Source organism: Barbus barbus (genome assembly GCF_936440315.1).
Source record: "Barbus barbus genome assembly, chromosome: 37".
Lineage (NCBI taxonomy): Eukaryota > Metazoa > Chordata > Actinopteri > Cypriniformes > Cyprinidae > Barbus > Barbus barbus.
In genome coordinates, this window is record NC_136715.1 from 10,272,845 (window position 1) to 10,299,374 (window position 26,530).

The window sequence follows — 26,530 nt, forward strand, 5'->3', positions numbered from 1 at the left end:
CATCTTAGTCATCACATATACACACTTTATAGAAGTGCAAGTAAAAGACATGCAGTGTAGTATGTATAAAGTAACATTTGGCTCCTTTTTTACAGAGCCTATGTCCACAGCTTCATCTCACCAGTACCTGAAGAAGGATGAGGAGGAAGAAGAGCAAAGAGAAAAATTCAATTTCGAAGATGAGATTGGCAAACAAAAGGGCAAGACGACCTCTGGAGAGGAGACAGCAAACTGCAGTGAGCCTCAGACACATTCAAGTGACTTGAAAGTGACTCAGGAAAAACATGCAGATAATTTATCCCAAGCAGTCACTACAGTTTCTCCTGCTGGCCAGGAGTGTACCAATTATAGCACTAGTAAGTTTCTACTTTGTCATTTCCACACATTATATTCACCTAGGATCACATTTTGGTATTGGGAATTACTGAGCTACATTTTGGGGAACCATTATCATTTCAAGGCAAGCTTTTGCTATAAATAACCAGATAACTTAATGTTTGGCATATACCTGCTTAAACTTTGGAATATTTAACATTAAGTGGAACGGTTATATCAGCCGACTTAAAGTCGGCATGAAACGGAAGTTGCAATAGTCTTTTCTCTACTGTGATGTATATCCGAGTGAAACGGCATCTGAAATGAGAGGGCTGACTTGATTTTGTGCTTCGGGAATTGATGGATAGTTGGAAGTTGGGGCGTTACTAACAAAATAGAGGCAGATCTGAAATGAAAGTCTGCAGGTAGTGGTGGGGGATTTCGCTCCACTGGATTCACCACCGACACCAAAGCATGAATAAAATGTTTTAAGGATGACGATCAATGGCACAAAACTTACCTAAACGGAGAGAGTATCCATCAGGTTAAGTCATATTCATGAAGAGAAAGAAAAAAAAAAAAAAAAAAAAAAAAAAAAAAAGTTTGCAGTATCCTAAGAGTACTGTTGTCGTAATTTCTTTTCAATGTTTAAAAGGTAACCTACTCCCTCATGACTGGTGTCAGTGCTATAAAATGAAGTATAAGCTTCAGCTTTCCCCCAGCATTTACCCCTTGCGTCACTAGCTCCACTCTTGTGCCATAGCTCATGACCGGAAGAGTAGAGGAATCATTTTGAGGGAGAGTGGAAGTTAACGTTTTTAAAGATTACTAGGGCACAGGAATATAAAAAAATAAAAATAAAAAAAAGACTACAGCATTCCATCATAAAAATGAGTTGTCAAATTTTGATTTCATGCAGACTTTAGGTTATACAATCCTCACATTCTCTCCTTATTTTATTTACAGATGAATCAACCACCAACAAAAGGTAAGAGTTAGTTTGCACAGAAACCCACACAAAAATACATTTGCTAATGACACTTTATTGGACACTTTCAAAACATTAGAGCAAACATTAGCCAAGACTAGGAATCTTCCAACACAAGTAAATAGCTAGGCCTTCACTTGTTGCAAAAGCCTGAACCTGGTTTGGGACAAACGCTGGCTACTTTGAGCTTGTCCAGGAGCATTTTGGTTTGTGACAGGCTGATAAGTCAACTTTGCTGGATACGGAGTTCCAGGTTGTGTTGACTGCGACACAGATTTATGGCTTGAAATAAAGAGACTACTGGGCTGCTCGGGGGACTGGGAACTTGTTCTGGATACAGATTGGTAACGTGACTGCCCAGGCATAGAGGTCTGGAACCCAGGCTGTGATATAGTCTCATAACTTGACTGTACCTGGGGCTGGAACCTAGACTGCACTGGAATGGCTGGGGAAGAGTAGCCAGACTGAGCTAGTGACTGGCTGCTAGGCAGCTTTTGAGGCTGGGAACTTGACTGCCCAGCCACGGAATATATCTGGTACCCAGACTGAGAGATATCTTCAGAACTCGACTGTGCCTGGTAACTGGACTCGGCTGGGGAAGCGTAACTAGACTGAGATGGTGACTGGCGGCTAGGCAACATTTGAGGCTGGTAGCTGGAAGGTTCTAGCTTAAATATGGGCCGATGCACATCTTGCCCTGGCCAGGCTAGAGACTGGTAGCCAGGCTGTTGCAATTGTCTCAAAGGTCCAGATTGCTGTCCACTGGGCTGTGATACAGAAACATAGCTAGGCAGTCCAGGCTTAGCTAGAGGCTGTCGGCTTGGAAGGACTGGGGGCTGGTAACTAGGCTCATTAGGCAGCTGTGCTGGTCTGAAAGTGGACTGGAGTGTTGATTGTAGTGGTCCAGGAGGGCCGCTGGGCGACACCACAGACATATAGGTGCCCCACCCAGGCTTCACTGGGGCCTGGTATCCATGTTGTAGAACAGGTTTGATGTGCTGAGCCAAGGATGAAGATACTAGTCTGGATGGAGTCTGATACCCAGTCTGTCCTGGTTGGGCTGCAAGTTGGTAATTGGGCTGCGATGCATATTCCTGACATGAATAAAGTCTGGAGCCAATCTGATAAATGTGTCCCCCTTGGGCCTGCACTGGCTTGAAATCCACTTGCTCCCCATGCTGGACCACAGACTGGTAGCTGGATTGTGCCGTTTGCAGGCTGCTTGGCTGAGCCACAGAATAGTAGCTGGCTTCTGGTGACTGTTGGCTGCTGACTTGTGCAACCTGTGGCCTAACAGTTTGGGACACAAACCGGTAGCTGGCTTGCACTGGTTTTAAGATACTGGGCTGAGCCACAGACTGGTAGCCAGCTTGTGCCGGCTGTTGAGCAGCAGGCTGGGCCACAAACTGGTAGCTGGCTTTTGCTGGTTGTTGGATACTGGACTGAAACTCCAATGGGTAGCGGCTTTGTGCTGGTTGTTGGACAGCAGGCTGGGCCACAGAGAGGTAGCTGGCTTGTGCTGGTTGCTCAGGCCAGTATCCAACCTCAGATGGGTAGCTGGCTTGTGCTGGTTGTTGGATACTGGACTGAAACTCCGATGGGTAGCGGCTTTGTGCTGGTTGTTGGACAGCAGGCTGGGCCACAGAGAGGTAGCTGGCTTGTGCTGGTTGCTCAGGCCAGTATCCAACCTCAGATGGGTAGTGGCTTTGTGCTGGTTGTTGGATAGCAGGCTGGGCAACAGACTGGTAGCCGGCGTGTGCTGGTTGTTGGATACTGGCCTGAACCTCAGATGGGTAGCCAGCGTGTGCTGGTTGTTGGATACTGGCCTGAACCTCAGATGGGTAGCCAGCGTGTGCTGGTTGTTGGATACTGGCCTGAACCTCAGATGGGTAGCCAGCATGTGCTGGTTGTTGGACATCAGGCTGGGCCACAGACTGGTAGCTGGCATGTGCTGGTTGTTGGATACTGGCCTGAACCTCAGATGGGTAGCCGGCATGTGCTGGCTGTTGGACATCAGGCTGGGCCACAGACTGGTAGCTGGCATGTGCTGGTTGTTGGATACTGGCCTGAACCTCAGATGGGTAGCCGGCATGTGCTGGTTGTTGGACATCAGGCTGGGCCACAGACTGGTAGCCGGCATGTGCTGGTTGTTGGATACTGGCCTGAACCTCAGATGGGTAGCCGGCGTGTGCTGGTTGTTGGATACTGGCCTGAACCTCAGATGGGTAGCCGGCGTGTGCTGGTTGTTGGATACTAGCCTGAACCTCAGATGGGTAGCCTGCATGTGCTGGTTGTTGGATACTGGCCTGAGCCTCAGATGGGTAGCCGGCACGTGCTGGTTGTTGGATACTGGCCTGAACCTCAGATGGGTAGCCGGCATGTGCTGGTTGTTGGATACTGGCCTGAACCTCAGATGGGTAGCCGGCATGTGCTGGCTGTTGGACATCAGGCTGGGCCACAGAGAGGTAGCTGGCTTGTGCTGGTTGTTGGATACTGGCCTGAACCTCAGATGCGTAGTCGGCGTGTGCTGGTTGTTGGATACTGGCTTGAGCTTCAGATGGGTAGCTGACTTGTGCTGGTTGTTGGATACTGGCCTGAACCTCAGATGGGTAGCCTGCATGTGCTGGTTGTTGGATACTGGCCTGAGCCTCAGATGGGTAGCCGGCACGTGCTGGTTGTTGGATACTGGCCTGAACCTCAGATGGGTAGCCGGCATGTGCTGGTTGTTTGACATCAGGCTGGGCTACAGACTGGTAGCTGGCTTGTGCTGGTTGTTGGATACTGGCCTGAGCCTCAGATGGGTAGCCAGCATGTGCTGGTTGTTGGACATCAGGCTGGGCCACAGACTGGTAGCCGGCATGTGCTGGTTGTTGGATACTGGCCTGAGCCTCAGATGGGTAGCTGGCTTGGATTGGTTGTTGGATACTGTCCTGAGCCTCAGATGGGTAGCCGGCATGTGCTGGTTGTTGGATACTGGCCTGAACCTCAGATGGGTAGCCGGCATGTGCTGGCTGTTGGACATCAGGCTGGGCCACAGACTGGTAGCCAGCATGTGCTGGTTGTTGGATACTGGCCTGAACCTCAGATGGATAGACGGCATGTGCTGGTTGTTGGATACTGGCCTGAGCCTCAGATGGGTAGCTGGCATATGCTGGTTGTTGGACATCAGGCTGGGCCACAGACTGGTAGCTGGCATGTGCTGGTTGTTGGATACTGGCCTGAACCTCAGATGGGTGGCCGGCATGTGCTGGTTGTTGGACAGCAGGCTGGGCCACAGACTGGTAGCCAGCATGTGCTGGTTGTTGGATACTGGCCCGAGCCTCAGATGGGTAGCTGCTTTGTTGGCTACTGGATTGAGCTATAGATATATAACCATTCTGGAGTGGCCTGGTACCAGAAAAGAGCTTGGAGCCAAATTGAAGCCTACCTTTTTGGGGCTTGATAGGAGTCAGTCTACTGGGCTGTGCCACAAATTGGCCACTTCTCTGCACTGGTTGTTGGATACTGGGCTGGGACACCGACAAGTCAGTGGCCCGAGAGAGCTGCTGGCTGCTGGGCTGAGTCACAGATTGGTAGCTGGCTTGTGCTGGTTGTTCACCACTAGGCTGGATGACCTGTGCTAGTTGTTGGATACTTGGTTGAGCTACAGTTTCATAGCTACCTTGTATTGGTTGCTGGCCACTGGACTGGGCTAATTGCTGGCCGAATGACTGATGCACAAGTGCATAGCTAGCTTGAGCTACCGGAGGGCTGCTCGACACACTGCTGTGTTGCACTATTCGGTAGCTAGGTTGTGACGTGGATTGATTTTTGGGGGGCAAAGGCTTGAAAAATCCAAAGCTTGGATTCTGAACTGGCCTCGAACCTGAAAAGAACTTGGAACCAGTTTGCCAAAGCTGATCTCTTTGAGGCTTATTGCTTGACTGCCATGCAGACTGGGAGCTAGCCTGTGCTAATTGTTGGCCACTGGTCTGGGTTAACTGCTGGGAGCTAGACTGGGCCATGGTTCCAGAGCTAGCTTGTGCTGGTTGTGGACCATTAGACTGGTAGATTGTCTGCACTAGCTGTTGAGTGTCAGGCTTTGCCAAAGAGTCCCTGCTGGTCTGCAGAGGAATTAGGGAAGTTAGCTGCACTGGCTTAACAGAATCACTGCTTTGCAATGGCATCAAGACAGAGGAAGAATGGATAGTGTCAGAGCCTTGAACACCAACTGACCGACTTAAGCCATACTCTGCATTACCCATAGAGCCATGAGCAAGTCTACCATTTCCAACCGAAGCATGTTTGGAGCCCTGAAGCTGGCTTCTAGTATCTGAAGCCGAACTTCCACTTGCCACTGGACCACCTGACAAGCCAGTCCGAGTACTGTACCTTCCAGTACCATAGCCTCCCTTAACTGCAGAACTATAAAATACATTCCTAGAACTCAGAGGCCTGGTTGGTCCGGTTTCATCTATCAAGCCATTCCAGGTGTGAAAAGCTTGTGGTTTAACATCCTGCACAGGCTGACCATTTTTTGGGATATCTGGGTTATAATATCCAGGATTGCCTCCATTGCTGACAGAGCTATAGCCATCAACTACAGAAAAACAAACAAAAAAAAGGCATTAAGAAAGTGTTGACAATTAAGTTACATAATTCAACTAGATACACTTACCAGTTACAATACCGTCATGAACACTAAGGCCTAAAAGTACTGCCAAAGAAAACCTGCAAAACATTTATTTTTAGTAACTACAGAACACTTTAATAAAATCAGTAGTGGTTTGAGTAAGCCTTAGGAGTTAATCAGCAAATCCATAAAATAAACATACCTTAAAAGTTGCACCGTAGTAGTACCCATATCAAGCCAAAGCTACCCTCAACCTCTCATCAAAAAGAAAAGAAGAAGAAGATAAAAGAAACCACAACTTTTACCCAACTATTCAGCTGTGTTATTAAATATTAAACTGGTCTAATATTAAAGCGCTTACCTCAATCACAATCACCAATCACAGTTTACTAGATTATTACCACCAATCAGTTGTCATGGCAACCTCTAATGGATCATTATTAGTTTCAGGTGTCATAGTATGTCAAATGATATTTGTTAGTGACTTTTATTTTTTGATATTGTGTATTGTTGTGTGTTGTACATCTCATCATTCATTTGTAATGTTGATCTCAAATGATATTTTTCTTGGAGTATTGGAGTAATAATTTGGAATGGAATATAATTTGTGATTTGTGAATCAACAGATTTTTAAATGCATTAAACCATTTTCAAGTGGTTTAAAATCTAGATAACCTGCACATTACTTAAATGTATCTTTATGGTGAACTGCATGCCAGGCGATGGCCCAGTTAGTTCTATTGTGTTATGAGGAAATGCATGATAATAGAATGGCAGTATCATTCCTTTGAGCTTTCCTGTGGTGAAAGTTGTATTCAAAACGAGACCTTTTTCAGTTTATGCTACCGTTACATTCTGCTGAATGGATGTTTCCAACATGAAGTTGTCAATATTGCTGCAGGAGCTATCAACAGCCTTTTCAGTTGGTGGGGTGTGTGTCAGTAGCCTACTGTATTCAGTTTGTATTTATTTCCTGTGTAAATATTCTTGTTTTTTTTACTAGGTTAATAATCCCAAGCAATTTTTTCCACCTCTGTTAGAAGCTGAACATAGTAGAACCTATTTAACTAATTTTTTACTTACAATGCATCAATTAAATTATATAATAATAGCATAGTATAATATATTGCTTTGCACTCAGGAAGAGGGAAAGGTCATGTTTAGGGCTTTGTGGGAATGTTGCAAGTAGAAATTCTGTGTTTTGAGCTGCAGAGAAAAAGGATCTGTAACCCTGTTTCGAATATGTTCACAAAGCAGAAGCAGGTAAACATGCCCATGCAACATCTTCCCTTCTTAACCTGAGGAGAAGTGTGTTTTGTAGGAGTGGAAAAGAGAAAACACTAGATACATCTGTAGTGAGAAGAGATGCACAGAGCTCACAGCTGTCTTATGTGTGTTCTACTGCAAAACACCTGCTCTTTCCCCTAGAAACTGAGAGCTTTTGAGATTAGCTCTGATAGACAATTTTTAAGATGCAATTCCACACATTTTTACATGGAATAACTGCAGTTAAAATGATGTATGTCATGCTTTCTATGAAGTTACAGAGCTTATTTATATTCACTTGGCATGTTTACCTTATTTTATGTGAAGTGCATTACTGCCCTCGGAATGCTAAGTATAAGGTGCTGTCAATTGATATAAGCATGTGTGATGAAGTGTCATTGGAGGAAATAGATGATGACTCTCAAAAGCACTAATTAAACCTGTAGTAGACTGTTGAGACTGAATGCTGAAATACCTTTCAATGACCAGACGTGCTGTAACATGACAACATCCTTCCATGGACAGAATTTCCATCGTCTTCTTTCCTTGTAATTAACCCTTTTTGTGTACCATAACTAATAGATATTTGAATTTACTGTAAATTAAGTTGACAATAAGTACCACTGGGTTGACTAGCCTGCAGTACTAGCTTTTATTAACATTTATTTTAATTTAATCAAATTCTGTGAAGATTAAATTCCTCATATTGCATTGGTTATTCGACTCTGTACAGTGAATACTCTACCCCATTTCCATCTCATCTCCATTTCCACAAAGTCCTCTACACAAAACACTGTAGCACTTATAATAAAACACAAGCGCTTTTTGTGATAATCATTATATGGGGCGGATGGCATCTGAACTCTTCCCCTTCTACCACACACCACCCAGTCTTAGGCCTGAGCTGATCTCAGTACGGGTATACCCTTGAGAGGTCAGCAATAATATGGCTCTATTTTTGGGGAATGTTCCAGAGACCAAGCTTCCACAGATTCTGCTGCACCAGAGAGCTTAAATGAAAAGGAAGACCAGATTTGCACTGAGGTGAAGACCGAGAGGAAAACATGCACTAATAAAATTGACAAAGGAACAGAGGATATCAGACCCAGCCCAGCACAAAATGCTGAAGGTAAGAGATAAAACCTCAAATGTGTTACAGTTATATTTAATAAATACTATGTTATACTTGACAATTTAAAAATCAATGACACCTTAGCTTTATTTGTTTCTTATACAAAACAAGAATGCACTGATTGAGAAATCAGTATTTATACAAGTTTTAGATAATATTTTATGGATTCAACAAAAAGCAAGTGTTTGCTCTTATAGGCTATGTGTTATACAAAATGGCAATCAAAATGTCATCATCACGGAGCCTCTAACATTTGATGGAAAAAATAAAGACATTCACGTGTGCACTAGACATCTACATTTGAAGGCTAAATGTAATGTAGGCTTCTAGCAGTCTTGTAAATTCTACAATTTTGTTCTTGTTCAACGTTCACTTGTCGGCTACCACGTTGCCGATAGACAGAGCAGTGTGCAGTTTCTTCGCATTTACACGCATGATATGCACTCAGCTGCATGTAAACAAACACATTCTCGCGTACACGCCAGATTAGAATAGGAAGGATTTTCTGTATGATCAGATTTCACCTAAATCAACTGAATGAACGAATTATGGACCGCTTGTATTGTACACTTTTATCTTGGGCTTTTTGAGCTTAATTGGTCACCATCTTGACATCCCCGTGTAAGTTTTGCTTTTGTAACAGAATAATGTAAAAGCATGTTTGTATATTTAAAACGTTGTGTATTTTCTTGCAAAATGATACAGACATTTTTGAGAAAATTACTTAGAAAAAGTTGATTGTTTGCTAGGCTATTCAGAAAAATAGCTAGAGCTTTTTAGGTAATTTTAAGAAGAAATTGTTATCAACAAATCATCTTTTAAAACAATGTGGTACGCCAAGGTCAGTTTCGTTGTTTTGATTGATGCTATAGAGCACTACGAATACAGTGTAAAAAAGCCAATCACATAAACAGCGGATAAATAAATCTGCACAAAACTCACAAGTAATGATGTGAGCATGTGTTAGCTTGGATAAGCTTGTTTGGAAGGAGCTCTCAGAATCTTGTGCTCTGTTTTCTGTCAAGGGACTGTTCACAGATATTCATAGGCTTATTTCTTTGCTTTTATATGGTAAACACATCCAACTTAATGCACTCACAGTCCTTAAACGTGCATTTACGTTTTATTTATTTATTTTGTCATCTTTTTCTTTTTAGGTGAGGTCTCTGCCGGTCCAGATGTGATCTATGATGATGTACCCTGTGAAGATCTGTCTTCAGGAGAAGGTCAGCCATAGATTGTGTTTGGGTCTGTCTTTTGGCATGTAGATCTCCAAGACTGTTTGATTGTCTGAGTGTTTTCTCTACAAGCACTTTTGTGTACCAGGGGTTAGTTTTTATAATAAATATTTAGAACTAATTTACAAGGTTAATTATTAGAACATTTCTTTACTACTTTTATAATTAATCGTTCTACGGTTTGAATATATTTGAAAGTTTTACTCTTGTTTCTGATCTTAGGTGTTCCATCTTAAATTATGAAAATTCAATAGAAAATATGAATTGGTACATTTATAAATGATGGTAATCTAAACAAAGATTGAAAAAACAAACCATTTTAATATTTATTGTGTAACAAAAATAGATGGTCTTCCATGGTCTTCCATCTGATTGCCACCAGAGGTTGCTCTCCCATTATATTGATTCTCACAACACACATGACTGTTACACATCACCCTGGACTACATTTCCCCATGTTCCACTGCACTGATTGGATCCACCTGCAACCAATCACACACACACTATATTACACCCACTCAGATCCTGCTCAAGTCGCTGAGTATTGTTTAGTGTTTATCACTCTCCTAGCGATAACTACATTACAGAGCCAGTCCGTGTTTTATGAGTTAAAGACTAGTTTAGCCTGTTTATTGCCTGAGTCATTCGTGTCTTGATCCTAGCCTGTGTATCTTGTTTCTGTGTTATCTCTGCTTGCCCTGAAGTTTATAGCCTGCCTTGGATCTCTCTCTTGTCTTGTCGTTTCGACTTTCTTTACTCCTGCCTGGACCATTGCTTGTTTACCTGGATTATCTCTCTGTTTTGCCCCCTAGATTACGTTCGCCGCTGATCGACCCAGTCTATTCACTGGACTAATCTTGTGTCTTGCCCGTGCCAGACCCGTTTGCTGTTGTTCGACCCTGCCTGTGTTTTGACCATGTTTATCAATAAAAGCTTGCATTTGGTTCCGCACACCTCACGTCTCGAGGTAAACCAGGTAATCCAGGTAAATGAGCAATGGTCCAGGCAGGAGCAAACAAAGTCCAAACGACAAGACAAGAGAGAGATCCAAGGCAGGCTATAAACTTCAGGGCAGGCAGAGATAACACAGAAACGAGATACACAGGCTAGGATCAAGACACGAATGACTCAGGCAATAAACAGGCTAAACTAGTCTTTAACTCATAAAACACGGACTGGCTCTGTAATGTAGTTATCGCTAGGAGAGTGATAAACGCTAAACAGTACTTGGCGACTTGAGCAGGATCTGAGTGGGTGTAATATAGTATGTGGCTGTATCCGAAATCGCCCCCTATACCCACATAGGACAGCCATATTAAGTGGTGTTCGAAACCATAGTGGATGTTCTGGAGTGCACTCATTCAATCCCACAATGCACAGCAAAAACGAGTGTACAACAGATGTACACTCAACGGCTAGAGATGACCCAGAATGCACTGTGAGAGTTGTGCGCCGAGTGAATTCCCGCATCTCGCCAGAAGATGGCGCCCGCAGCTGAATCATCCATTCATTTATTTTAGAAGCGCTCGTCCACGGCATAATACAACAAAGGTACAAAATTAATTGTAAATTGACTATTAAGGTTTATACATAATTTCCTTTACAGAGTTCAAGATGTTTACAAATGATTATTAAACAGCAAGCAAACTATGCAAAAGCGGCAGTCCTTCCGGTGCACTCAGGCCCCGTCCACACGAAGATGGGTTTCTCTGTATACGCATACATTTTTTACCGTATAGGCGTTTCGTCCACACGAAACCGGCATTTTCGAAGAGTGAAACCGATCATTTTTGAAACCGGGTCCCAGGGTGGATAAATTTGAAAACGCCGTTTTCGTGTGGACGGCGAATCCGTGTCCGAATTCACTCACTCGTTTTCATTCACTCCTTCAAGTGAACTGTATGATTGGACTAATGTAGGGAATAGTGAATGAGGGTATAGGGGGCGATTTCGGATACAGCCTATGTGTGTGTGTGATTGGTCGCAGGTGGATCCAATCAGTGCAATGGAACATGGGAAATGTAGTCCAGGGTGATGTGCAACAGTCTGTGTGGTGTGAGAGTCAATATAATGGGAGAGCGACCTCTGGTGGCAATCGGACGACCATGGACCGGATTCGTGACAACTGCATACTGCTAAAGCTTGCAAATAAAATTTTTATATAATTCATATAAATTGGAATGTAGAAATACAGAAAATATTTTTTTTAAAATGGAATTAATGAATTTAAATTTTTTAACTATTAACATATTGATTATACATTTTATAAAATTTACAGGCCTCCATGAGGTATTAAGATAAACAGTCAAACACTTTAATTACATTTCAGCCATCTATCTAGTGTCACGCATGTTTTATTAGGCTGCTTTTAATGCTGAAAATAAAATACGTAACATTACATAATATGGTGACATTGGCAGTGCTTTTAGCTTACTATAGATAATCTTGCCAATCATGTTATTTCCAACACAGAATGTTATCAAATGCAGTTGTTAATTTGAGATTTTTAATACATATTATTTTACACTATCAAATTTTATATAGATTTGAATTCTACAAGGGCTAAAGTGCCTGTGGTTGAAGAAACACCCATCTTTGTGTTATATAGATATTTTTATATCGCCACATCATTGTTGGAAGTGCTTTTGATATTAACAGGACTGTACTGAAACCTGCTTTGCTTTGTTTGTCAGCTGACTTGATCTATGAAGACATACAGAAAGAGGAGGGCTTGCAAGGGCCCAATAATGGCTGGAGCTCAAGTGAGTTTGAAAGCTATGATGAGCAGTCCGACTCTGAGAGGGCGCCAACCCGCAGCAAGGTGCGTGTGTGTGTGTTAATTCAAGACTCCCCACAACTGCAATAATTACATCCTGACAAACATCTGATTTATTTTCACACATTTTCACATTCCTCATAATGATAAACCACAAAGGCCCGTAAAAAGATTTAAACCCTCCAAGGTTGCAGGCTGATTGACTGGTATGTGGTTTGATGATTTATTTGAGATGCAGGTTCTTGTGATACTTTAATGGTCTGTGAAGGGTTGCTGTGTGCTTTTCCACCACAAGAGTGCAGTATTGGCCAACACTTGCCTAATCGCTACTAACGCTGGGTGTAACTGACACACTTTCCCATTGCTCTATATTGCTGAAAATTTGAATTCAGTGTGCACTGTGTTATCTGCCCTTACACGTTCATGAGGTCACACTGGTATGGAAAACACTTTGCCCAGGCATCAGTCCCTCAGAAACCAATTTCCCATGGCCAGACTCACCTTTACCTCCGCTGAATTAGGCTCCATAAGATTCCTACTGTCAGACGACTCACGATAAGCAAGAATTAGATTGCCGAGTCTAATACCACAGTTATTTGAGCTCAGTTTAACAGTTATTCCTCCAGCTTTTGTAGTGCTTGTTTAATTGGAATGATTTATTTTGAAAGGTGTCAAGAGTTCCTATAGTGTGCTTGTTAAGATTAAAATGAACTCATAAGGACAAACAAGCAACAGTTGACTTCACTACAGTACTGGGTAATTGGGCTTTGGTCTTTGCAACTGCGTCAGAAACAGACATTTTTATTATGAAAAAATAATAGTGACTGAAATACTTAATGATGGCAGTGTCTGTTTATAAAATATTTTTGAATATACACTGCAATTTAACATTTTGGGGACAATAAGATTTTTAAGACAAAAATGTATGCTTTTATTTAGCAAGGATACATTTATTTCACCAAAGTATATAGTAAAAAAGTTGTTTATCAAAGAATATTGAAAACTGTAACATGTAAAACTGTTATCAAAACTGCATCAAAAAACCAACAAACAAACAAGCACTCAACTGTTTTCAGCATTGATAATAATAAATATTTCTTAACCACAAAAATTAATATATTATAATGATTGCTAAAGATTTATGCAACGCTGAAAACTGACATTATGGCTTCTAAAAATTTAGTTTTACCACCTCATGAATAAATTAGTTTTAAAATACATTAAAATTGAAAACTGTTACATTTAAACTGAGGCTGTCAACATTACCCAGACAGCAACATAGTGTTGGCCCAGATCCGGCCCACATCTGGCCCGTGTGAAATCCATGAAGGCCAGCCAGATGTGGGCCGGATCTGGGCCAACACTGCTTGCTGTCTGGGAACGTGTTAATGCACACGATTGGTTAAAAAATCCTTAACGCGTTAAAGTAATTTAACATAATTAATGCAAATTTGCTGAAACAAAATTTCTATTCTAACCCTTTAACCAGACGCTTCTCTTTCCAGTCCAATGATTCAGTTAGCGAGTGCATTTAAACAGTCCAAAACAGCACTGATGTAATGAAAACCAGGCTGATTTACATCAGAGATGGCAGAGAGAATAGAGACCCAAGTTACGTTTTTAGTAAATTATTCTTTCCAATGTGTTTCACTTTAAAACACAAGCTCTGTCATTTCAGTACATTCACATTGTTAAACATTTAGGATAAAGTTTTAATTTGTTGTGTATGTTGCTGTGTTTAGTCATTCGAATGGATCTGTGTACTGTAGTATGTATAAATAATCAGCTCAAAGCGGTTGGTTTAGGTTTTTTTTTGGTGTCTCCGTGTGGTCCTGTTCGGTATCGCAAATAGACTTGTCTACTGTACACTTACCACTTACTACTGTACACTTACTGTACACTATGAATTCTGAAACATTTTAAAATTTTGTCTTTTTTTTAATGTGTGCTTTGGTGTGCGCAAATGTATCAGTTGGTCTACTTATATAATTTAGTTCTTTGGTGTCCTTTTGGAGTCTCCATGTGTCCTTTTTTGTAAAGACATCTTTGCTAAACAATTGATATGATAGATATGATGAAAAAAACGTCTTAAGCTAAGTTTTGTCTGCTTCATTTCATAAGTGTGTACAAAAAGGGTGTGATTTAATCTGATTAAAAAATGTTCATCTATTGACAGCCCTAGTTTAAACTGTTATAATACTTCACCATTTTACTATATTTTTGATTAAATACATGCATGGTAATACATAACTCCTTTTTATGTTTTAAATATTCAGAGTGTTTTCAAATGTTCCATCTAATTGCGGAACTCCACACACAAGTTTCAGTGATATCAGAGGCACTGAAGGCAGCCTAGATTCATTCTTTGAAAATAGATCAGATGGAAGCATATTATTCGACAAACATTGGATTTGGATGTAATGCCTCCCTACCTCCGTTTTGGATGCAGCCTGTGGCTTTGTTTTGGCAATGAGGTGCTTGTCTGAGATTCACATTAGCGAGGGTGCATGCTTTGTCATAATCTAATGTTCCTCTGTCTGTCTGACACTGCTTTGACTTAAAAATTAAGCCACACTCCTGATTCCAGTCATTTCTCTTGCATATGCTTTTGTGGTCGATCCTGATTTTGCCTTGCCCTCATCACTCCATTTCCCTCACTTTTATGCTTACCCCTTCGTTCCTTCCTCTCCTCCATGTTGCCATGTTATTGTGCTCTCACCCATGCCCTGCATTGTTGCCGTGATGATACCCGTAGCTCTCCCGTGATGTTCGACGACTGAGAGAACGTTACTCCAGGACCAAACAGGAGCTAGCCATGAGACTGGGGGGCAGACATCAGGTACACTCATTCACGTATGGGAAGAATGGGCAATAGGGGGTGAACTAGCTCAAAGCTGTAAATTGGAGCGATCACACAAATCTGGGTTTAAGGTTACACTCATTCTCTTTTGCACTTTTCCCTGCTGAATGGACCAGCAATGCATTTCCATGCTGTTTTACGCTGGTCTGTTGTTGCTGACCAACATAGACTTGCTGTCAACCAGACAAACGTAAATGTAGTAAAAATGCCTGGTGGCGTTCTGACATCCCAGAATCCCATGCTTGGGACTAGTATCCAGAGCACAGTATATGTAAGTCTTTTTCAGCAGGGTAAGACTTTTTCATTTGAGTTTTCTCTCTCTGTGTCTTGCTTTTCTGTCCCTTTTTATCTGTGTTCTGAGTCTCAGGGTCCATACATTGTGATCACTGCTTCCAACAAACAGAGCAGAAGAGATACCTGCAGAAGTTCACTGCACTTGATCTTGTTTGGTCATATAAATTCCATGTCATCAAACACAGACAACAAAGAAATTGTGCTGATATTTGATGTTGTCTGCTTATATACAGTGTCCTCCAAAAGTATTGGAACAGTAAAGACAAAATTGCTCTGTTGGCTGTGGAGTCAAGACATATGCAAATATGATTAAAAGATGAATATGAGACAAAACTACAGAATGTCACATTTTATTATTAGCCGTTTCAACACATACATGTTTTACCAAATAAAAAGAACAGTACTTTTAGAGTTCATCCCACTCATTGATGTGAGCATAAGTATTGGGACAGTTGAACATAAGGCAGATATAAAAGATTAAAAGCTATTATTTAGTTGCAGATCCCTTGCGCACAATCACAGCAGTGAGTCTGTGACCCATAGACATCACCAGACTCTTGGTCTCATCCTTTGAAATACTTTTCCCAGCCTTTAATGCAGCCAATTCCAATTGTTGCTCGTTTTGGGGAGTTTCTGCCTTTCCTCTTCAGCTGGTCAAATTCATGTTCAATCGGATTTAAATCTGGAGATTGACTTGGGCAATCTAAGACTTTCCATTTCTTTGCAGTTCCCTTTTTTTCTTAACATATTTTTTTTTTTTTTTTTTAACGTGACGTATTGTCAAGTATGGTGACCCATACTCGAAATTGGTGCTCTGCGTTTAACCCATCCAAGTGCACACACACAACAGTGAGTAGTGAACAAATGCACACACACACACACACACCGTGAACACACACCCGGAGCAGTGGGCAGCCATTTATGCTGCGGCGCCCGGGGAGCAGTTGTGGGTTCGGTGTCTTGCTCAAGGGCACCTCAGTCGTGGTATTGAGGGTGGAGAGAGAGCGCTGGACATTCACTCCCCCCACCTACAATCCCTGCCGGCCGGGGACTCGAACCCGCAACCTTTCGATTACGAGTCCAATTCTCTAACCATTAGGCCACGACTTCCCCCCATATTTGATTTCCCATCACTTAGATAAAGGTTCATCTTTGTCTCATCGGTCCATAAACCGTTCCAAAACTCTTTTGGCTCACCTTTGTGCTTTTTTGCAAACTCTAATCTTGCCTTTCTATTTTTGGTGCTGGTCAGAGGTTTGCATCTTGCTGTGTAGCATCTGTAATTCTGTGTCAAAGTCTCCTGAGGACAGTAGATTGTCAGAGCATCACCCCAGCTTTCTGGAAGTTGTTGGTGATTTTACAGACATGTCTTTTATGGTTCATTTTCACAGCTTTTATGATTTGATCAACTACAGTTGTTTTCTCAGCCGATCAGGTCGTTGTTAGTTGCTGGTGGTTTCCAAACTCTTGATTTCTCCATGCCTTTGTTTTTGCTATAGCTCTAATTGACGTCCTCTTTTCTTTTAGCATCCAAATTGTTTGCTTTTCTCTCAAAGTCAGCTCCCTCATCTTCATCCTGATTTGTGTGTGTCATCATCGAATGCAAGATTCAGAATACAGAAGTAATGGATATAACTGATACGACACATTCCCTGCTTTTAATATCTGAAGAATTAATGCAACAGGACACAGCTGATCACTTAGAAAGACCTGTGAGGCAACTGTCCCAATACTTATGCTCACATCAGATAGGGGGATGAAACTCTAAAAGTGCTGAACTTCTTAGCAGGTAAAACATCTATGTGTTGAATCACCGAATGATAACATGTGTCATTCTGTAGTTTTGTCTCATATTCATCTTTTAATCGTGTTTGTAAATGTCTTGACTCCACAGCCAACAGAGCAATTTTGTCTTTACTGTTCCAATACTTTTGGAGGGCACTGTATATATGTGCTATTTATTTATAAAATGCTACGTACAATAACAATTGTTTTCATTGCAACCATTTTTTTAATATAACGTATTATATAAATATGAAATAATATAAATTTACACTACTGCTCAAAAATTTAAATACTTTTTCAACAAGGATGCATTAAACTGATTTAAAAAGTTTATAATTTGTTACATTTTTTTTCTTAGTGTTGTTCTTTTTGAACTTTGTTCATTTAATTTGATTACTTTGATTAAAGAAAATTTCCTTGTTCACTTCCTGTAATTATATATTGATTATTTTGATTATATGCTATATGCTCCATACAATTAGAAATTTGATGGCTGAACACTATGTAAAGTCCACTTTGCCTTGCACTCGACTGGAACATACCTTTTGTCTCTTCATTTTGCTCTTTGTTTAAAGTCCCTCTCTCTTTGTTTAAAGTTGCGCCCAGTAGTGCACAACACAACGAAATTCGCACAACACAATGGAAACAAGCCACAACACTGGTAAATTAGCACAACACAACAAAATTAGTCCTACAGTAAGCATTGGGTTGTGGAGATTTCGTTGTGTTGTGCACTACTGGGCCACCGTACTCTCTCAGTTTTTCTTACTCTGTTGTAAACAAACCATTCCGATCACTTCCACTATAAAACCCTCCATTTTGCTTCAGCTCTCCTGATCTCTAATTTGCTATGTATGACGGTGGATTATGGGCACAGTTATAAAGTAAACAGCTCTCATGTGGTTCAAGCAAAACATTTCCACATGCTCTCTATTAATGACCTGCTTTGGCAGAAATGGGATGCCCCCTCCTTTTTTAAATATAAAAATATCACTCTAGCTGGATGTACTCTCACTCGCTTAGCATCTTGTGGCTTGTGGCCATTGGAACAGACCCCCTTGAGAAGACACCCAACTGCTGCTGTGATGCACTGAATTGGTGTCTCACAAATGGCAGGCGAACCTGAGCACGGCGGTTTACACTCGAGGGCTTGAGATGGTCGACCTTTTTCCATAACAGTCCACCACATTACTGGTTTTGGAGGTACTCCAGCTCGGCTGCCTATGATTTTCTGTTCGCCTCTGGTGCTTTTTGCAGGTCCATCAGCTGATGCGGGCGGCACGTAGCGGAACAAAAGATGGCCTGGAGAAGACCAAAATCGCTGTGATGAGAAGAGTTTCTTTCCTACATAAAAAGGACCACTCAGGTAATCTAAGAATGATTTAATTTGAGAATTTTTCTTCTTTCGAGCACCCATCCTCACTCCTTTTCCTTTGATAGAAAAAAAAATCCCATTCAGGAAAGAAGCAATTATAGATTTTTTTATGCTTTTTCCCGCTCAGATGAACAGGGCTGTTCATTAAATTAAGATAGACCTCTTTACAGATGGCAGATGATCTGACTGTCACGAGTCAGACACGACAGAAAAAGGCTGATGAAGTTCAATACCTCTGAGTGCTTTCTGGTATTTTGCTTTTAAGAAGAAAATTGACTTGTGGAGGTGGGAGGCTGAAAAAAAGATGATGCGAAATATTTGGGAAGCTGAAAGGCATTATAAATCAGATTGGGTCTTTAAAATAAAAGGTAGGGAGAAGAGCTGATGAGGGCATTTGGTGCACAGGAAAATTGGCTGGGATTGGTCCCCATAATACCCTACTACACAATGGGGTAAGATTACATTTTGGAAGTGGAGACTGGCGCGATGCCTATTGAAATCGCACTCTAAATGAGGTACCACTCTACGTATAGTGCTAAACATTTTGATTTGGGTATTCTTTTATTATTTTGAGATGTTGCAATAACTTGTGTGAAGATTTTAAGCCTTTGGGAAAAGGTGTGAAATTGTATGTTGGATGGTTTTCCTTTGTAGCCGTGTGGATTGAAAGACTGTTTGGATGTAGCTTAGAACAGCTTGTTCTGTACTTGTTTGAATGTGCTTTTTTCTGTTTGAGCATCTCTTCTGAGTTGTAATAAGATAGTAGTATATTCTTAGCTTTGCAGGGATATATGGTATGTTTGAAAGTGTTTTTGTGTATCCTGACAGATGACACTGAGGATGATACAGGGTATCTGGATGTGATGGTATCAGAGGCAAAACACCCACCTGCAGAACTGGGACCAATGCCAGATGGGCTTAGCAGCCTGCAGGTGCGTATATGTATTGTATATGTACGTATATGTAAATGTAGTCCATGCCAAAATATACACATTGAGGGAACCCATCAATTTGGTAAAAAATTAATTCCAACCAAAGTGAAGATCTTTTCTTTTCAAATTCATACTAAGGGCCAGATTTACTAACAGCTTGCACCAGAGCAAACTGTCTTTTGGCGTTAAAAATGTAGGCCTAATGTCAGGATTTACTGAAGATGCACAGTGAAGAAAAGGTGTGGACAGTTATTTTTGCACCTGACTTTATGAATTTGCATTTGTAGGAGTTTCCCTTTCAGATGCAAAATTTATGGGAGGAGAGTATTCAAATGAATCGCACAACGCGGTTTACTAATGTTTGCGCTCATCAAATTACTGGTATTTGTGCCATTATTTAATACCCCAAAAAGCTTGTCTTAAAGCAGGCGGTAATTTAATCACTTAATTTGTGCTGCTCTTGGTAGATTGCGCTGGTCATTATGGAAATGATCTGGCTCCATCTGTGTTCTTTAATGTGCGCATTGTTAGTAAAAGAAATTATCAGTTGTCACGCTTATTGAGAATTTTTCATCTTGTACAAATTAAAATCAATATTGTAGACTTAACTACAAGAGAAATCAGCACAGCTTTATATTATACAGATATAGAATTGACTACTGTTCGAAGCAGGGCCGGCGCCAAGGAGTTACTGTGTCCCCCCCAAACGAGTTGCTGTGCCCCCCCAGAGGAGTTACTGTGCCCCCCCCCAAACGAGTTACTGTGCCTCACGACTTTCCATCCTCCCTCCTCCTTGTTGAACGCGATCGATTTTGAAAGCGAAAGTACTGATAAAACAGCGCTCATAAGACTGTGCCCCCCCCAGAGGAGACATCGTCACTGCGTGATTTGTGCCCCCCGCTAGAAATTTAAATGCACCCCGACGGAGGTGACCTGGCGCCGGCTCTGGTTCGAAGAAATAATTTTATTCAGCAGTTGCACATTAAACTGATCCAAAGTGAAAAAACAAAACATGTTTTATAATGTAAAAAATGTCTTAACCATCTTGACCACAGATCGTCCGACGCCATATTTTGGGCTCCATTGTGCAGAGTGAGAGGAGTTACCTGGACTCTCTTAAACGGATCCTACAGGTAAAGTACTATTGTATCTGTCAAACAAAAAACAGCTGTGTTGGTGAAATTGTTGAAAAAAAGCTTTTGATAGGATTCAGTAGGGTCAATTTGCAAAGACAAAATGTTTTCACGTAACAGTTTTAAAACCTTTGGTAAGTGTCTTTTTTCTTCTTCAGTGTGTGCTAACATCAAACTGAAACGCAATCCTTCGATAATTCATTCTCAGATAAATTCAAAAACGTAGTTAAAATTCTAAAGTCAAATATTACTGCCACCTTTAATATTTCTTAGAATGTTTTTTATTATGTAAACATTAGTCAAAATGTCACTATTTTTGTCTCGATGACCGAACAACAGAAGTCATTTGAAGGATTCTAAATATTGTCAAAACGCTTCCTAATGTGAAAACCCAGCTATTCAAAGCCTCAAAACAAAAGATAACACTATCAGTTTTCTTTAATAAGGAATTTGCCTCCACATTCACATTCCTTTAAATGGAAGCATGCAGGTCTGGTGGGTTTCATAGTGTGGAGTTTCATTACACATAACTCTGATCTCAGCCAGTGGTGGAGAGAAAGGCATTTGTTATCACACTCCTTTGAAGGCACAGGCACCGTCTAAAATCACAGATCAATGACAGCTTTAAGCTCTATGAAATCTAGTCATTCAGGATCTGTCTCCAAGCTTTGTTGTCAAATCAAAGCTCTGCTGGGTGTACTTTACGATTCCTGCTCTCTTTATAGCGTGCTAGACATGGTCTAGTGTGTTTAGATCAGTTGAGATGGCCTCAAAGCAGGCGAGTGAGGGGCTGCGTAATTAAGTTTAGTAGTGCCGTTGTGGGCAGACACATCTTTAGACAAAGGTATAGTCCCATTGCCTCATCCTTTGTCTTATTTTCTCTTTGTCGATAATTCATTAGTACTGGAGACTACAGGGTAGGAAAGAAAGCAGCCATGAAAAATCTATTGTGTCCACAGTCTAACTAGCAAAGTGTCATTGCTTTTAAAGATTAGGTCTTGTAGTTTATCTATGAACATCACTAGCTTGTTTTGCAATTTAAGAAAATCAAGCCTAAACAAACATTTAAACATGTAGGATTTTGACTCTACTAAAGCATAAAAATACCATATGTTTGCAGATATTTAAGAAACATGCTAAGTTAATATACTTGTTTATCTGAAAAACAATGCTACAGTCAGTTATTCTTCTTTGAAAATGTGCATTCCGGCCCGGAATATCTGTGTTTGTTATGGTTTGTGAAACCCGCCCACTGCCAGTTTACCCAATTGTATTTCGGCATCCCGGATTGCCAGTTGGCGGAAAACACAGCGTATATGATTTCATTCATCATCATGTGCGCTCGTTTTTGTTGGTGTCGTTAAACTGGCAACCTGCGTGTGCTTAAAGTCTGAGGAGGAGGCGCCGGGTGAAAGAAAATGTCTCCAATATTTTGAATTTGGACTGCAATACCTAGTTCAGCCGCTGTCAATCCTACATACAGCACCTTTAACTGAGCACAGGCTGAATTCAACAATGTTTCAAAACAGTCAAAGCCAATATCAGAGATTTAACAGTAGCAAAGTTAGAGGAATTGTTCACCCAAATGTTGTTATTCTACACCCACATATGCATGACAATTTATTTATTTATTTATTAAGTCATTTGTGGCCCAAATATTATTTTTGTGTTCCGTGAAAGTAAGAAAATCATGTGGGTTTAACTTTACATTTCAGTCTAGCATTTTTAGGTGTTGTGGGTTTCGGAGAATTAAAAGAGACATTTCAGAAGTCGTCTTTGAAATATTGTGAAATATTCAAATTTAAAAGAACTGTTTTTTTATGTGTATAAGATGCATTTCAGCAGCCATTACTCCAGTCTTTAGTGTCACACGATCCTTCAGAAATCATTCTAATATGCGCAAATTCTTCTTATTATATTATTAACAATTCTTATTGTCAATGTTTTTGTTGAAACCATTATACAGTAACATTCAAAACTGTGCAGTCAGTTAGATTTATAAAAATAAATACATAAATTAATTAATTAATACTTTTATTCAGTGTTAATTAATCAAAAGTGACAGTAAAGACATTTATTTCTATTTCAAAATATTTCTGTTTCTAATAAACTCTTTTCAACAAAGAATCCTGAAAAAATATCACCGTTTCCAAAACAATTATAAGCAGCACAACTGTTTTCAAAATTGATAATAATAATAAGAAATGTGTCTTGAGTACCAAACCAGCATATTACAATGAGTTCTGAGAGATCACATGACACTGAAGACTGGAGTAATGATGCTGAAAATTCAGCTTTGCAATCACAGGAATAAATGACATTTTAAATCTATTACAAAAGAAAACATTTATTTTAATAAATGATGTCTTGTTGAGTATCTTAATAACATCTTAAAAAATCTTAATGATTACAAGCTTTTGAACAGACTAAATCAATCTGACATCCTATACAATAGCTACAATAACTAACTGAATGACGAAAAAGAAGGTGATATGTATATGTGTTCATCTCCATGTGTTCCATTACATGCGTTGTTCCAAAAATGCATTCACATATGCAGATTGCACATTTGGAATCTTCTATTCAAATGAATGAAATGGATAATGCATAGTGAGACTTTCTTTTTTTCACCTTGCTGTTAAGATTAATTCAGCACATTTTTAATCTCACTTCCTTGTCAAGGTGAGGCAAATTGGCAGAAATGAGGCAAAAATTTCAGTAATTGCATACATCAGAAATGTCTACATTTCCTATGGTCCTTTAGGAATACCAGCGACCTCTGATGGAGGCCGAGCCTCGGATTCTCAGTGTCAGGAAAATCCGGCCCATTTTTTTCCGTCTGTGGGAGATCATGCAGTGCCACTCCATGTTCCAGATTGCCCTGGCATCTCGGGTGGCCGAATGGGACTCTTGTGAAAAGATTGGGGACCTGTTTGTAGCTTCAGTGAGTAGGAAAATACTTTAAAATTACTGATCTCTAAACTAAACTACAGAACACTGAGTGAGCATTGTGTGTTATTATGCTTTTCTGTTGGCAAGCTGTTTCAGGTACTAATAATGTTCTGCTCTAGTTTACTTCAAAAGCATAAACAATTACTATGAGTGAGGATGGCTGTCTTTTACCAAAGTAAGCGTGTTGGCACCACTGGATTGCAGGGTCGTCTAATGGACCAATGAATGAGGTTTCTTTAGTGACCCACCTCACAGGCAGCATCCATAAGCTCTCATTATTCTTCTGTTACAAGAGAGTGTTTGGCCTGTGTGACTTGCTTTTATTGCATAGCACTACTGGTCTTTACAAAGTCCCTGGAGCACAAAGGATTACCATAGAGAGAACACTCAAAGCTGAAGTTGCACTGCTGCGCAACTGAGAGCAGAAAATATCCACAAACCACATAACACATCTTATTGCAACGCTTTGCACAATTCTTCTGTTATTGAGTGCATATGTACTGTGGTGCAAATTTAATATGGTTGAACTGCAGACGAAGACAGCATAAATGATTTGCATGCATTGTCTGTGTTGTTTTAGCACCTGATTATGAAAATCCAGTAATAGCTCTAAAATACCCAAATTGTCTGTTTAAAATGCTGAAATTGTGCTTATCTACACCGTGCATATGGCTATATACTATATATGATGGTCTTATCCACTATTGGACTTTTATCACTTTGCCTTGATTAATAGAAGATATACACAAACATCTCTTATGAATAAAATAGTTGGATATACTGTACAAGTATATACATACAGAGATATATAAAACATAGCAAATCTGAAGTCCTTGTTTTTTTTGTCATTGCAAAATGTAAACTACTATATATTATCACTGACATCTCATTGTGACGTAAAATATTACAACATTGACATCATGATTTTCTGTAAAGCTGCTTTAAAACCATGTGTATTGTGAAAAGCCCTGTACAAATAAAATGAGAATGAGATAGTATGAATTCATACAAATTAGACACTAATTACATTAACCATTAAATTAATCGCGAACTAAAACATTAAATGAATTGCGAATTGTTGAACAGCTGTTCATAGCACAATCCTAATAGTTTTTGCACTGAAATACTGCTTGCTGCAAGGTGCTGCAACTATTTCGTAAATTTGCCCTGTATGTGTGTTTGTTGATCATAACATCTTTACCCGCGTGTATCATTTCCTGCCGTACTTGGCATCCCCAAAGGGGAGGTACAGTTTGACAGGGGTTAACGTCTATTTGTGGCTCGTTAATGTCCTCTCCAAGTCCTGCGAGCACTGCTGCTGTCAGCAGGTCTGTTCAGCTTCAATCAAAGCAGAGTGAATGGATGGCTGCCATTTTGCCTGCTCTAAAACACCCGGCAGTAATGGACTGTCAAAGATGTTTAAGTCCCAGGGATGGCAAAAAGTGGTGCTGCGTTGCATAATTACCACAATAAAATTACTGTTTACTTCCATTCCTTTGCCCTGTAATCACCTTTAGACTGGCCTACCCACCATGACGGCAAAATTCAAGAGCAGACTCAGAGCAGGAGAAACTGTTTATGTTGAGAGATGCTTTAAACTAAGAAGAAAATGAACAGGAAACCAAATTAAATGTGATTTCTCTGAACATTTGTTTGTCTAAATATCTTCTCTCTGCATTCCTCTTAGTTCTCGAAATCCATGGTGCTGGACGTATATAGTGATTATGTCAATAATTTCACCAATGCCATGGCCCTCATTAAGAAAGCCTGCATGTCTAAACCAGCATTTCTGGAGTTTCTCAAGGTAAGAGCTGATATTTGCTGTCAATATCCGCTTCAAGAATTACAAGTTTCACCCTAAATCACCTCTGTCTACTGCTGTGCTGCTATATGGATTATTGACTTCTTTATTGTCTGTTTTTCCTGTTGCACTGAAAAAAAAAAAAAATCCTATTATGGAGTACGCTTTTTTAAAATGTATTTTCCAGTTCATTCAATAACAAACTCATTTAATCACCATCATGTCATTCAAAACTTGACTTTTCTCTTTTGTGGAACATAACAGAAGATATTTTGCAATGACTTTAAAGATATCTCCTTTTTTGATTTTAGAAAATAATATATTAAAATAATATATTTAATATAAGTTTATTTAATTTAAAAAAGTGTATCAAATAAGTTAAAAAAGTAAAGATATATTCTCCAAAAAGTCTCAGTATCTAAAGCAGTGCTTCTTAAGACATTTTAAAAGTAAAAGTCGTGACGTATTGTCAAGTATGGTGACCCATACTCGAAATTGGTGCTCTGCGTTTAACCCATCCAAGTGCACACACACAGCAGTGAGTAGTGAACAAATGCGCACACACACACACACACACACACACCGTGAACACACACCCGGAGCAGTGGGCAGCCATGCTGCAGTGCCCGGGGAGCAGTTGGGGGTTCGGTGCCTTGCTCAAGGGCACCTCAGTCGTGGTATTGAGGGTGGAGAGAGCGCTGGACATTCACTCCCCCCACCTACAATCCCTGCCGGCCGGGAACTCGAACCCGCAACCTTTCGATTACGAGTCCGACTCTCTAACCATCAGGCCACGACTTCCCTTACTTTCTTTCAGGAATTATTTGTTATTTTAACTGAAAAAATTAGTCAGAAATACTAATTAAAAACACAAGAATTCATTAGACAAAATAAGTTTGTAGTGTTATCATGGCAACAAATTTCCACGGTGACTTGAATCTTTAGCATCTGTAAAAGTGACTGAATTCCTGCTTAGTTGACCATAGTCTAATATCCTTGCTTTGAAATCTGCTGGAGGGTTCTGAAGTGCACATAGTCTCTGACAGTGCACAGTCTAATGATTGCCAGAGT

General features: G+C 40.4%; 2 protein-coding genes across 2 annotated transcripts in view; one reads left to right on the forward strand and one right to left on the reverse strand.

Moving 5' to 3' along the window:
• LOC306856646 (rho guanine nucleotide exchange factor 10-like protein) overlaps positions 1-26,530 on the forward strand; it is a 123,837-nt gene that overhangs the window by 10,268 nt on the left and 87,039 nt on the right. The window contains exons 2-11 of the mRNA XM_079396004.1: positions 96-356; positions 1,282-1,303; positions 8,156-8,310; positions 9,471-9,539; positions 12,245-12,372; positions 18,524-18,632; positions 19,470-19,573; positions 20,629-20,706; positions 23,471-23,650; positions 25,346-25,462. Coding sequence (XP_079252130.1) covers positions 101-356; positions 1,282-1,303; positions 8,156-8,310; positions 9,471-9,539; positions 12,245-12,372; positions 18,524-18,632; positions 19,470-19,573; positions 20,629-20,706; positions 23,471-23,650; positions 25,346-25,462 — 1,218 coding nt within the window. The 5' untranslated portion in view covers positions 96-100. The remainder of the gene's footprint in view (positions 1-95; positions 357-1,281; positions 1,304-8,155; positions 8,311-9,470; positions 9,540-12,244; positions 12,373-18,523; positions 18,633-19,469; positions 19,574-20,628; positions 20,707-23,470; positions 23,651-25,345; positions 25,463-26,530) is intronic.
• Positions 1,429-6,171, reverse strand: LOC306856591 (uncharacterized protein; the record flags this gene model as incomplete). The annotated part of the gene is made up of 1 exon (XM_079395953.1): positions 1,429-6,171. Exon 1 carries the CDS (start codon positions 5,545-5,547, stop codon positions 1,429-1,431), a length of 4,119 nt encoding a protein of 1,372 aa, XP_079252079.1. The 5' UTR covers positions 5,548-6,171.